The sequence below is a fragment of the Hirundo rustica genome, chromosome 9 (assembly GCF_015227805.2).
Source record: "Hirundo rustica isolate bHirRus1 chromosome 9, bHirRus1.pri.v3, whole genome shotgun sequence".
Taxonomy (NCBI): domain Eukaryota; kingdom Metazoa; phylum Chordata; class Aves; order Passeriformes; family Hirundinidae; genus Hirundo; species Hirundo rustica.
The window spans coordinates 25,055,749-25,070,011 of record NC_053458.1 but is presented as its reverse complement, the minus strand read 5'-3'; the positions used below and the strand labels follow the sequence as shown (position 1 = coordinate 25,070,011).

At 46.8% G+C, this 14,263-nt stretch overlaps 1 protein-coding gene across 2 annotated transcripts in view; it reads right to left on the bottom strand.

Annotated features, from left to right (window-relative positions):
- Positions 1–14,263, bottom strand: part of PLA2G4A (phospholipase A2 group IVA) — a 74,055-nt gene that overhangs the window by 37,822 nt on the left and 21,970 nt on the right. For both annotated transcript variants that reach the window (XM_040073462.1, XM_040073463.2), the window contains exon 4: positions 13,511–13,592. In XM_040073462.1, the coding sequence (XP_039929396.1) occupies positions 13,511–13,592 (82 nt within the window). The remainder of the gene's footprint in view (positions 1–13,510; positions 13,593–14,263) is intronic.

The following is a 14,263-nucleotide window of genomic DNA, read 5'->3' as shown; positions in this document are numbered from 1 at the left end:
GTGGATCATGAAAAGCCTCCTGCTCTGCTGCGGTAAAGCACCCACGTCTTTCCAACACTGAAACATGGAATCGCAGAATATCCTGAGCTGGAAGGGGCCCCTAAGGATCATCAATCCAACTCCAGGCCCTGCACAGACACCCCAACAATCCCACCCTGTGCATCCCTGAAGGCATTGTTCAAATGCTCCTGGAGCTCTGGCAGCCTTGGGGCTGTGCCCATTCCCTGGGAGCCTGGGCACTGCCCACCACCCTCTGGGGAAGAACCTTTCCCTGATCTCCAGCCTGACCCTGCCCTGGCACAGCTCCAGCCATTCCCTGGGTCCTGGCCAGAGGAAGCAGAGACCACAGCTGTCCCTCAGGAGGAAGCTGAATTCTCTCCTCCAAGGTTGTCCTCTGCTTTAGTGAAACATTATCAAACAAACCGATACCCAATACAAACAATTCCTTAAAGGCCTTTTTTTGAAAAGAGATTAAATCCTATCATAAGGAAAAACAAGTCCAAACATTCCTCCTTCTACACATTTTAAGTCTAAAAATACCTTTTTCCAATAAAGACAAATTTTAGAAATGCTGGGAATAAGACCTTATCCATGAGATTCCTAAGGCCCAGAACCACTTCACCCTCCTGCTGGGAGAAGAAGGAAAAGAGGAAAACAAAGAAGTTGGATAATTTCAAGTCAAATCAAGTGTCTTTTGGGGAAGACCAAACAACCAAAAAAAAAAAAAAAGGCTCTTAGAAACCACTCAGGAGGTTCTGAATGTGTCCCCAGGCAAATCCTATTCAGTGTTATCCTAATTCAACTTCTCAAGAAGTTTTCCACTGTGCTCCATACCTTTGGGGCTCAGCTAATTGCTACACTGAGGTGGTCTCAGCACTCCTCTTAATGATCAAGCAGCTATTTAAAGCTGGGGATCAGTGTGGAAAGCCTTTATATAGCAACCTTTATTAGCTCCTGATGAATTATGTCTGGTCTTGTCTCTTGGTTATGGGCAGGGGAACTGGGGGATCAAGCCCCAAGCCTCACCAGCAGATGTTCCAACTTGCCAACTTTTCCATTAGCTCCTTTCAAATACTACACAAAGCTCTGCCACAAAGAAAAGAATCAAGAGAAACAAGGCTCTTGGAAAGTAAAAATCCATGAAGTAACAAGGTCTCATTTGCTAAGTCTTGATATCCAGCAGGACTTTGGCAATAAACATCCAGGCTTGCTCTGCCAAGAGCCTGAAGTTGTCTACAAAAACCTGGATTTTAGACAAAATCCTAATGGCTGAGCAGAGTTCTGGGCAAAACATCAGTGCCTCCCTCTCCATTCAGATCATGGTGTGATCAGTCCCAACTCTGTTACAAAAGTCTAATTTTTCTTATCAACACAAACAGCAAATGGTTTCCTACCCAAAGCATGTAGAAACCCCAGACTTCTGACATGCAGATCCATTACTAACTTCCTATCAGGCAAACTCTGGTAAGTGTTGAAACAGAAACTAAACCCAAGGCATGGATCAACTAAACTTGGAAAAATCAGTCTTGCTAGTTCAGTATTGCCAAGTCACCTCACTCTGTCTCTTTATTAGCTCTTTAACCCAAGGCAAAGATTTAATCACCTGCCCTTTCATGTTTGAAAGTTTATTTGGAGCTATTTTCAGTTAAGAAAATGAAAATCTATTATTTTTTAACTTCCTTCTGTAGATGAAGAGAAAATATACAGGAAGACTGCTTCCTCTGATTAAGATATTGCTATAAGCAATACTAAATACTTCTTCAAGATATATTGTATTAATCAAAATCTCACTCCTTAGATGGGGACCAAAAACTACCAACAACCTGGCAAATAACACAGAAGTATTCACTTAATGTATTTCAAAACACTGCAGTTTTCAAATGTACATTAAACAGTCAGCGTGCACTCACAGCATGGGAGTTTTTATTCTTGCCTGGGCTTCTGCTAATTGATTTGCCAGGTTATGTTAAAAAAACTAAGCTGAAAACATAACTAAAAATAGTTTGATTACCACTGTTATCACCGAACCCCAGAATGGTTTGGGCTGGAAGGGACCTTAAAGCCCATCCAGTCCCACCCCTGCCATGGACAGGGACACCTTCCACTAGCCCAGGCTGCTCCAAGCCCCATCCAGCCTGGCCTTGGACACTTCCAGGGATCCAGGGGCAGCCACAGCTTCTCTGGGGACCCTGTGCCAGTGTCCCACCACCCCCATAGGGAAGGATTTCTCCCAAATATCCCATCTATCCCTGTCCTCCGGCAGTGGGAAGTCATTCCCTGTATCCTGTCCCTCCAGGCCCTTGTCACAAGTCCCTCTCCAGCCCTTCTGGAGCCTCTTTAGTCACTGGAAGGCTGCCATGTATATTTTGATTTGAAAATGAAGAATTGTTATGTGTATGGGTCAAAAGCTGATGTTCAATCATGACAAGAGAATTATCTATGTCTGAGAATCATCTCTATCTGGACCTGATGACCCTAAAGGTCTTTTCCAGCCTTAAGGACTTTGTGCAGGGGCAGAACTGTTGGGGGACTTGTCTTTTGTTGCAGCAGCTGCCCGAGATACCAAGCGTCCTCAGCAGCAGCCACCTGGGGGAATTTGCACTTGTTCCCAGGACGTTTCTGAGGAAAGCAGAGTTCCTGTGCAGCTCAGCCCTCCTCGGGCTGTTCCTTACGCAAGCACTGCCACTCCATCACGTTTCTCAGAAACAAGGCAGGCTGAACCAACAATCAAGCACAAGTATCTCAAACCCCACCCACACACTAAAAAACACAGTTAAGGCTTTTAGCACTGATGCCAACGAGGGTCCTGCAATAAGCAGCTTGGAGGCAGATGAAGTCTCGGGTAATTAACAAAATGTTGGTGATAATTCAGATTTACAGCCCCCCACCCAAAGCTCCAGGGGTTGAAAGACACACATCCAAAAACAAGAGCAGCGTCATCCCCATTGATGCTTTTAAACTGATGCCTTAGGAATGGCTGAGACATAGAAAGTAAGGATTCACTGACTTTTCCTCATGTGTTTTATCTCCTGGTTAAGTCATGGCTATAGGATTCTCCCTCTAAATTACATTATGAATCACCAAGTGAAACACACAGTGGACAGTAATTAGGGTCAAACATTTTCACAGTGAAAGATGAGTAACACTTTAAGCAACCTGGCTGTTAGGGAAACCTGTAAAATTTTCTGCAATGACTGGAAACCATTTGATCTTATGTTTTCAGTCTGGTGAGATGGCTGTCATCAAGCCTTTATATTATTATAATTAATATTTCAGATATATGATTTATATTTCAGTCATTCCAAATTCAGTTACTTCCAACAGCATAATTACTATAAAGAAACTATAGAAAGCCTGTTCAAATATAATACTGAGATAGAGGCATATCCATCTCAAAATAAAAAGTGGTAATAACACTTAATTTATTCACCATTAAGTGCAATCCCATTGATAAAAACTTACTAGGTTCCAAATTACCATCTTTGTGTATTTCCCACAAATTTTCTGGCTTGCTGCAACACAGTACAGCTTGTTTAGCACGTGCAGCTGAGCAGCCTGGCTGAGGTCAAGGCAATAAAGGGAATTGCTGGATGACCTCTCTTTCCCTGAAGGGCAAGGAAGCTAAATAACAACAGAATTTCTATTCAAATTGTGAATTTTATGGGGCCTCACAGTGGCACGGAAATATGAGTTGGTATCTCTGCCATGGTCAGGAGAAAAAGTAATGAATTTTAAATTCATGGGTTTTCTCACTTTCATGTGATTTTTCAGTTTTAAAAAAGGGAATTCTTAAAAATGGTACTTATCAATAACTGTCCCTCCAACCATGGAACAGATACTTGAGATGCTCCAGATAAACCCACAGTCTAGCAGTAATGCAGATGCCAGGAGACCTGCCAGAAGACCACAGCAACCCAAAAACCCCAGGAGTACCCACTGCTGCTTGTGTTTAAGGCACCACAGGGAATGCTAGGGCTGGTGGCATTGGGGATTTTGCAAAGGGGTGATGCAGTGCCAGATTTCATGAGCGGAAGGTGACTCCAAGGGAAGTAAGACAGCTCTGAAGCAGCAGCTATACTTTGAGAAATCCTGGGATTAGGTAACACCTTCATTAAAAATTATTTGCGCCTTTATGACAGTGTTTTTAATCTCTGGCATTACTTCAGTGGGGGAAGAACCAGGTCCCAGCACAGGCACTGCACTATCACCCAGTTCACTGGTGCAGAACACCATTTCTTCCACTGATCCAGCCTTGAAATGGCAAAAAAAAAACCCAAACAAGTCAGCTTTTGGTCAAACCACATTTGTAGAAGTGCCAAGAGCAAAGAAACACTGCCTTCTCTAGGTTATTTGTACAAGCCCCTTTGCAGACACACACTGAAAAGTGACTGAAGCATTAAGCAAAATAACATTTTTCTAGTAGTGTGCCAGAGTCTAAGGGGTTTAGGGTTTTTTAATGAGTTTAAATGCCTAGTTCTCACTGTTAAACCAGTGATATTTCTCACTTCATGTGTTGGTTTTGCGCAGCCTGGTTTTTGGTAGCAGGGGTAGGGGCACAGAGGTGGCTTCTGTGAGAAGCTGCTGGAAGCTTCCACCATGTCCAGCAGAGCCAGTCCCTGATGGCTCTGAAGATGGACCTGCTGCTGGCCAAGGCTGGGCCAGTTAGAGATGATGGTAATGCCTCTGGGATTACAGATTTAGGAAGAAAATCAAAATAAAGTGAGGCAAAGCTTTTTTCCTAGTCAGAGAAGAGGAGGAGGTGAGAACATGGGAGGGAAACAACATGGAGACACCAAGATCAGTGGAGAAGGAGGGGTAGAAGGTGCTCCAGGTGCTGGAGCCGAGATTCCTCTGCAGGCTGTGGTGAGACCATGGTGGAGCAGCTGTGGCCCTGCAGCCCATGGGGATCCACAGGGGATGCAGAGATCCACTCAGCCCATGGGGATCCACGGGGATGCAGAGATCCACCCACAGCCCGTGGGGATCCACAGGGGATACAGAGATCCACCCACAGCCTATGGGTATCCACAGGGGATGCAGAGATCCACTCACAGCCCGTGGGGATCCAAGGGGGCTGCAGAGATCCACTCACAGCTCACAGGGATCCCCAGGATGCAGAGATCCACTCACAGCTCACAGGGATCCCCAGGATGCAGAGATCACCCCCAGCCCCTGGGGAAGGTGCCCACGCTGGAGCAGGTGATGCCTGGAGGAGGCTGTGACCCAGTGGGAGACCCGCTGGAGAGAGGGGGCCCTGCTCCCAGGCTGGAGCAGCCTGTGCTTGAGGACTGCACCCCGTGGGAAGAGAGAGCCACGCTGCAGCAGTTTTGGGAGGGCTGTGTGCCCGTGGGAGGGACTCACGTTGTGGCAGGTGTGGTGGGGCCGCTGCTCGTGGGAGTGGAGCCACGCTGGAGAAGTTCACAGAGAACTGTCTCCTGTGGGAGGGACCCCACGGCCTCACAGGGGAAGGACTCCTCTCCCTGAGCAGCACAAGAAAACCTCAGGGGATGAACTGACCCAAACCCCCACGCCCTGTCTCCCTGTGCTGTTGGTGGGAAGGAGGGAGGGGATGGGGGGAAAAAGGTGTTTTAAGGGCTTGTTTCACTTCTCATTATCCTCCTCTGATTCTGTTAGTAATAAATTCACTTTGTACTTTGAAGCCGAGTCTATTTTGGCTTTGGAGTGTTTTCTCCCAGTCCTTATCTCAACTCATGAACCCTTCATTAATTTTTCTTTTCTCTGCCCACCTGTGGCAGGTGTGGGTGAGTGAGCAATTTTGGAGAGTGCCTGGTGTTTGGCCAGTGTCAAACCATGACATTTTACCACCAAAGACACCTGCAGGACAGAAGGAGGCCTGGCTCAGCTGACTGTGGGTCCACGGAAATGCCAGACCTGGAGAGGGTAATTTGGTCTTCAGTAAGTACAGGTATATGATCACATTCCTGCTGAATTACACCAAACCCACAGCATGAATTTTAGTCCACATTTATGCTATCTGATGGAGTACACATTACTCCCAGTCTGGCATGAATTCTGCTAACACAGATTTACACTGGCAACATTTTCTGAATCGGCAGAACAAGTTTACACTGGGTCTGTTGTTTGGTATCAGGAGGCTTTAGAGGTTTTGGGACTCTCCCAGCAGCCCTAGAGCTTGATTTTCCATATTGCTGAAGTGCAGCCTCAGGGCCTGTGAGGGAGAAGAGTCTCTTCCCTTTACTTTTTAATTCAGACAACTGTCAGGAATGCTTCAAAAACCCAGCACAGAGCACACATTCCCTGGATTTCAACTGCCCTGTAACACTCTTGGATGGATGCTTTGATAAAGCCAGTCACTAAAAACAATCCTTTACAAAAGTGCTCCTTCCTGTGGTGGCAAACATGAGGAAGGCTGATCATTTTCTTCCTCCTTTTCAGAACAGATGCAATCAGAAATACATAAATGAACTTTCTAGAGTTGTAAGAGCTTTTCTTTGGTACAGATGGATCTGTGGGACAGTTGGAATCTTACAAAATATGAGGCAGTACCCAGATGATATCACAGAATGGGTGAGGTTGGAAAAGACCTCCCAACACCATTGAGCTCAACCATCAGCCCAGCATCACCACCATGTTCACCACTAAACGTTCTCCCCAGGTGCCACATGCACATGGTTTTTGAACACCTCCAAGGACGGGGACTCCACCACTGCCCTGGGCAGCCCCTGACAACACCTGACCACCCTTCCCAGGAAGGGTGCCTCCACTGGCACAGCTTGAGGCCATTCCCTCTCCTCCTGTCCCTGTTCCCTGGGAGCAGAGCCTGACCCTCCCTGGCTGTCCCCTCCTGTCAGGGAGTTGTGCAGAGCCAGAAGGTCCCCTCTGAGCTTCCTTTTTCTCCAGGCTGAGCCCCTTTCCCAGCTCCCTCAGCCACTCCTGGGACTCCAGACCCTTCCCCAGTTCCGTTCCCTTCCTTGGCTCCAGCCTCTCAGTATCTTTCTTGTCGTGAAGGGCACCAAACTGACCACAGTTCAGATTCTTCAGCTCACGCTTTTAAAATAACATTTTCAAAACTCATTAAAAGTCTCATTCAGGCAGCAACCTGCAGAATTCCTTACCCAAGGAGCTGTGGATGAGAAGACCTGTGCGGACTGAAGGAAAAGCAGTGAATTTTCTGCAAGAGAAACTCAGTGACAGCTGATTACCCCAAAGTCACATCCAGGTCGGGGAGTCTCACTGAAGGCAGGAGAGGGAGAGGAAGAGGAAGAGGGAGAGGGAGAGGGAGAGGGAGAGGGAGAGGGAGAGGGAGAGGGAGAGGGAGAGGGAGAGGGAGAGGGAGAGGGAGAGGGAGAGGGAGAGGGAGAGGGAGAGGGAGAGGGGAGATTAGTGGGAAGTGTCACATTCTCACCCTGTTCGTATTTTTCTTTTACATCTCACTATGACTGATGTTCTTCCCAATTCCCCCTTGGATCAGGCATTAGCCCAACCCTAACACAACTTCAAAGCACTCCTGGGACACGGGATGAGAAGGAAAAGAATCAAAAGCAAGGAAAAGTCAAATGATCGCAGGGGACAAATGGCATAATTAGAGGGTGCCTCCTCCTAAATGGAGGGAGTGAAAGGCTCAAACTGGAGGAAGAGTGTTGTCCACAGGTCCTGGAGGGGAGCCCTACCAGGAAGCTCTGCCTGGAGACAGGATAGCACATGGAATAGGAGCAACTCTCAGCCACCACGAAGCTGGCAGGGCCCGGAGCAGGGAGAGGGGGTTCTCCAGCCACACAAGATGGATCCCAAGCCTGAGCCAGCACTGCTCCATGTCACCATCATGACATAATGGAGTCATGGGAGCGCTTCCTCTAGGATGAGAACAAGTTTTCATCAACCTCTCACAGAAACAAGTCCTCCCTCAGTAACTCCATGGCAAGCACTCACAGACAAAATGTCACATCAAAATGATATTTTTGCAGCTGGGAAAAGCAGCATTATCTGGATCAGTTTCGCTGTGGAACACACAAGCCTGTTTCCAATATGACTTCCACCTCCCAGCACTGGATATCCCTACAAAAGGGAAAGAATACTCGATGTGCCAAGGAAATTGAATTCTAGCATTTGGTTGCCTCAGCGTTAGACTGAGATCTGCAGTAGACATCTTGAGCAGTTGTTAGCAGCATGGTTCGTTTAAGATTTCTTTCTTTTATCCATTTCTTAGCCACATGAAGACTTGCATATGCAGCTTGTAGGATGTGGAGGATTGGCCAACTCTGACCTACTTTCCCCAGGGCTGTTAGGCTGGAAAAGGGGAGCAGTTTAGCTTGTTTTCCCCTTGCAAAAATCAGGACCTGCTCCAGGGCCTTGCAGGAAGAGCCTTATCTGATGGCACTCTGACAGGTAAGTGCACTGTAGCTAATTCAGGGTGCAGGACTGGCCAGCTGTAGTCCAGAGAACAGCTGGACGAGTTCTGAATGAGCTGCTGTAAGACAAACCATAATACAAACGGGCAAGTCTCCAGTTCTTTCCTTTCAGCTAGGTCAGGTTTAAAACCCTGCTCACACCTGCCTGGACTGCCACGACTTGGGTTTAACCAAGCCAGCTTCAACCCCAGGAGCTCTGACTGATGGGAGACAGCCCTAGGGCACAGGGGTGTGAGGGAAAAACAGTGCATGCTGGACATCCCTTCCTCATTCCCAGGTCCCAGAGCCAGTCCCAGACAGGTAAAGGTGCGCTCTCATCCCAGTTTCCTTTGGAGATGCAAGAAGCGATAAGGAAGTGCATCTCCTGAACTTGGGGATATGTCCACAGCTGGCTGCAGGGACATGGGCTGACCATGCCAAGAGGCACCCAAGAGCTGCTTCCCAAGTCTATTTGGGCAAGTTTTGCAACCAGAGTTGAGCTCTGGTGACTGCACTGCTCCCAGCACTTGTTTATCTGAGCACCTTAACTGCAGTGGAAATACATCTTGATTCCAACGGGGTGGACAGCAACTGGGAGAGAAGCTGGGTACTGTGAGCTATCAAACTTTAAACATTTTTAAGAAGGGAATTTTTTCCTAAAAATACCCAGAAGGACACTGCTCCTTACCACAGCGTCAAAAGAAGATGAAGCAAGCAAAAGTAGCAAATCCCAAACAGGATTAGGCAAGATGAGTGATCATTAAGACAGTCACACAACTGGTTTCCTCTGTAGATGCCACGATTTGTTGTGGAAGCCAGTACACTTAAATACATGTTTAAAGATAGAAGACTAATTTTACAATGCTTCCTCTGACCCAGTTTTCCACCAAGATCCCTGAAAGTCCAGAAGGGGAGAGATGATATGGAAAGGAGACCCAGTTTGCAAGCATTTCTCTTCCACAATGATGCAGTTTGGGACTCTGGTCTTTTTTCCTACAAGTTCTTGTACTGTCATGGAAGTAAAAGGCTCTACAGTTTGGGTGGCATCTAAGTAGACTCAAAACTATACATCTACTGTATAAGAACTCACTGGGCCAGAGGCAAGGTCTTTTTCAAGAGGTTCAGTCAGAGAAGTGATTTTAGAAGGTCTGCAATCAGCAGTAGGCTAAGCAATTAAGATCATGAAATCCTCACCAAAGCCATGCAGGTTTTCTGATTTTTCACCTTATAATAGCTTTATGTAACAGGTTGTGGGCAGCAGGGCCTACAATGCTAGAATGGTTTGGGTTGAAAGGGACTGTAAAGCTCTTCCTGCCATGGGCAGGGACACCTTCCACTAGCCCAGGTTGCTCCAAGCTCCATCCAACCTGACCTTGGACACTTCCACAGATACAGGGACAGCCACAGCTTCTCTGGGCACCCTGTGTCTGGGCCTCCCCACCCTCACAGGGAACAATTCCTTCCTAATATTTTTTTTTTTTTGTCCTCTTTTTCATTGAACTGTGTTTCTGCCCATTAGGCAGGGTCCATTGGCTGACTCCAGTCCCATTGATAGCTGGTAGAGGGATGCAGCAGGAGAGAAGGAAATGTGTACAGCAGGAGGTGGGTTTAGCTTTATTTCTGACTTTCTTACTCTGCTACAATTAACTGGCAATAAATTACAGTCACTTCCTCAAACTGAGCCTATTTGCCTATGTGGTAAGAGGTGAGAGCTGTCCCTGTCCTCATGCTGACCCTTTCGTCATGTTCTCTCCCTGTCCTGTTGACAAAAGGGAGTGACAGATTGGCCAGCCAAGGTCACCCAGCACCCATCTGCTGCACTTACTCAGCTCACAAACTTTCCAGCCTGGAAAGCAGCTGAGCACACCTAGCAGAGCAGCAGCCTCTAAACCAGGATTCAAACCTTTGTAAAGCTACAGCTGCATCACCTGGATGTTGACAGTACGGTATCCAGGGCATGGGAGTCACCCAGACAGGGACACTAAAACTGAAACAAGTGACACCAGTAAAAGAAGGACTTCTACAGAGGCAGCAGCAAATGGGCAGACATTTGAAATAAGACAGGACTTGAATGAACTGCTGGGAAAGAAAGGGTCTGCCCTCAAACTTCTTTTGCCCCCTCCCCACCATCCTGGGTGGTGAGTTCTTACAGGAAATCTCATTTATCACCCCCACGGATTCACATAATGACAAAATGGCCTGAGGATGACACAACCATTTACACTGCCCATTCATAAAAGAGCTCAAGTAATCTTGGAAAACTTTCTAGAAATACTGGTTATCTGCCCAGCCTGGGCTTGAGGAGACAGAGATGTGGATGGCCATGCCAGAGGAGTCGGTGCCTCCATGCCACCCACTGTGTAGGGCACCACAGACACCAGACCTGCCAGCTAAAACTCCTTGAGCACAGGTAAAGTTCAGAGCCTCCGGATGAAAAATATCACACAAAGCACTTCAGCATATTTCATAAACTTAGATTTGCTCACATTTCTCAGAGCTGTTCCAGAAAGTCTTGGAAAGGCTGATATGGAAGGAGAACAGCAAAACAAACAAAATCCCTCATGTTCCCCCAGGCCTTCACCACCCCACAATGTAAAATTAACTCTCTTGTTCCCAGAGCACCTCTGGTTCATAACCTGGAGTAACATCAACAGAAAAAATTAAGGATAATCCCCCAGAAGAGTCAATAGCTTGGGAGTGTGCATTAGGGAAGTGAAATTCAGGCACCCGCCCCAAACAGGGCTCACACATGGTCTGTCACAGCCATCTTCCTGTCCTTGAGACAAAAAACCTGATGGGAAATTTTTGGCATTTTTGGCAAATCAAATAAAACAAATATATACATACAGGTTGGCACAATAAACCGCAAAGGCCCTTCCTCTCTCACAGCTTCAAGCGCCTCCCCACAGTTAATGCTATAGATAGGTAATGTGATGGTTGGCTGTTGCAATTAAGGAATGAATATTATGTGAAGCTTTACTGATGCATAGTTATGTTTTTGTGATCTGGACGTCCTCTGTTCTCCCCATAGTCCCCTTTCCCCTGGTGTGGTTGCCAAGGGACGGCCTTGGTAGTCAGGACGCGAGGAGAGAGCTAAGCCTGCGCCCCTTGCACAGGGCAGCTGGGAATGGGGAAGGCTTGTTACTGGGGGCGTGGCATGGCAGCACCTGACCTCCAATCAAGTTACAAAGAAAGCAGCCTCCACCAATGGATGGCCAAGAAGAGTTGATTGACAGACTTTGGGAGGGGCCAGGGTTGCCTGAGTCAACACCCAGGGGTATAAAAGGCAGAGCAGCCATTTTGTAGGTGAGCATATGGTGGTTTAGTTCCATGCTCCCAGTGCTGCCCTTTTTCCTGATCCAGTCCTTTATTGTATTTCTTAAGGTTTAATAAACCTTTGGAAATTTTAAAAGTGAGTGTTGTTTCTCACAGTAATTAACACAATCACTCATTTGATCAAGTAGCTGCCAGGCTCCCATGACAGGGAATAAAAACACTTCATTTTCCCAAAATTAAAAAAAAAAAGAAGCAACGATCTGTTTTTCTCGCTTTGGGGGATTTTTCAGGACCCCAAGGACCAGCCCTGGGTCTTTGGAAGCTCAGCCAGAGATTCCCCAGACTGCAGATGCCTCAGGCTACTGAGTCCTGGCAATCATCTCAGCCAAGAAGCCAAGCACGTTTCAGTGGCCCTACAGCATCACTCTGGCAGGTTTTATCAAAATAAAATGTTCTTCCTGAGCAGCTTCTTGATTCTGATGACTTGCTAAGATAAGAGGACTTTTCTAGAAAAAAAATACAATTATACTGATGCATACTATAGGGCCGTATTTGCTCTGGTGCACAAAGTTGCCATGATCTTCTGGCTTTTGTCACCTGTTCCATACTCCTTTTAATATCACATCATGGAGTCCCCACTTCAACCTCCCTTTTTTCCCTGCCCATGTTGCCCACACTGTCTCATAACAGACACCTGTATCCAAGAACCTGTGTCTTTTCATTAAACTCATCTTCTTACACACACAAACTCATGGGCTCCTTGTTCCAGTCTTCTAGCACTTTTCCTGATGTCTTCTTATCTAAAGAATTTCATATATATGAAATTATATGTATCTGTATACTCACACACACCCACCACTGCATCTTCTCAGTATGCTCCTTCCCCTTACCCCACAGGGAATGATAGACTTCCAATTCCCTCTCTTCCCCTTTGCTAGGGCTCCCCTCTCTTCACTTGTACTTGTGGCTGTTGAATATCCCCCTCTCAGGTAACATTCCAGCAATTTTAGCATCAGCAGTGGACTTCAATTATGAAAACCCCCTGAAGCAAAGCTGTAGGTCAGACCAGCTGCTGTAGTTTGACCCAAAAGCAGTTTCCAGGAGTCAGGAAACACTTGTATGTCCAATCAACTTGATGGGAGAACAGGAGCCAAGGGTCACACTCAACCTCCCTGCCCCAGCCTGCAGGCCTTGGGGAGCACTGGGAAAAGGGAGACATGGCCTGGCAGCAAAACAGACAGACCCAAGGAAGCAGGAATATTCTTTCTGCAGATTCAGCCAATATTCTCTCCCTCTTCCCTCCTTAAGAGCAGAGCAGAGTTCTTCTTCCTAGTGGTTTCCTATTCAACTGCCAAGTCCAGACGCTCAGCAGCCTCCCAGAAAGAGGAGGAAGTGCTGGTGTCATCCATCTCCCCACCACAACATCTGCTAACCCATTTGTGTAGGGTTTTTTTTAATGGCCTTACATTTTTTCTGCTTTCTGCACTGACTCAGCAGAGCTCTGGGCTCTTTCATTCCCCCACCAAACCACAGCACTGTGAGGTGGCAGCAATTTCCAGTTTCACTGCACTCACACAGCACTTCTGACTGAGTCAAAAAAGCTAATTGTAGGTGTTGCTGGCTTGTAGGCAAATCGTTTACAACTCACTCAGCCCTTCTGGATCAATGGAAAGAAGGAGCGGCAGATCTGCTCTCTGAGTGAGAGTGAGCAGTGACACGGAGACACTGCCCTGGCTTTAACAAGACAGACAGAGACCCACCACCAGCCCACTAACACCCATTTAATGCACAGTGAGTCACCCCCTCCCCCTGCCCACGGCAACAAGCTCATAGAAGAAAGACAAAATAGAAAGAGAGATACTCACGCATGTCACCAATGGCTCCTTTGGTGACATTTGTGGCTTTCCTTACTGTCACAGTGAATATGTGTGAGTACTGGTGTTCCACCTGAAAGTCAGAGAGTGAGAGGTGATTAAGCTCCAGAACAAAAAAAAACACCCCATCTATCAAAATAAGATTTCATTTTGTCCAAAAACAGAGAGAGAGAAATCACCAAGTCAAAACGTAAGGGAAACTCATACTGGGTAGAGCATCCTAAAGCTGAACTGCACCCTGGAGCTTTACCAAGAGGTACCTGCACTGGGGCTGCTGGATTTTCCTGCAGCCACACCTACTAATCTCAACCAACAACACTCCCCCTCACCACAGAACCTGCTCCGAGGCATTTAGTCAGGCAGGAACCACTGAGGATGGCAAGGGAAAAATAAAAACGGTCTGGTTTACAGTGTGTCTTTGTAATTGCCTTCTCCTGCTAAAAAGAATGGCAGGAATTAATTCAAAGTCTGTGTTCTGGACGAGATAAATGCACATTGCACACACAAGGGATAGAGTTAGTGCTGTACCTTCTAGTATACATCAATAGTCAGTGTGAAAGCAGCCTCAAGACAATGTAAGGAAGGTGCAAAACAAGCTGTTAAAACAGTCACCAGCATATTTTATGCACTTTCTGAAGGTTCCCATTTCCTGCAAAGCCCAAACACCCAGCAGGAGCTGCCTGCCTAGGAGCAGGTGTATCCTCAACAAAGCAGGGAAGTAGAAAAATATGTGAAATTAAGAAA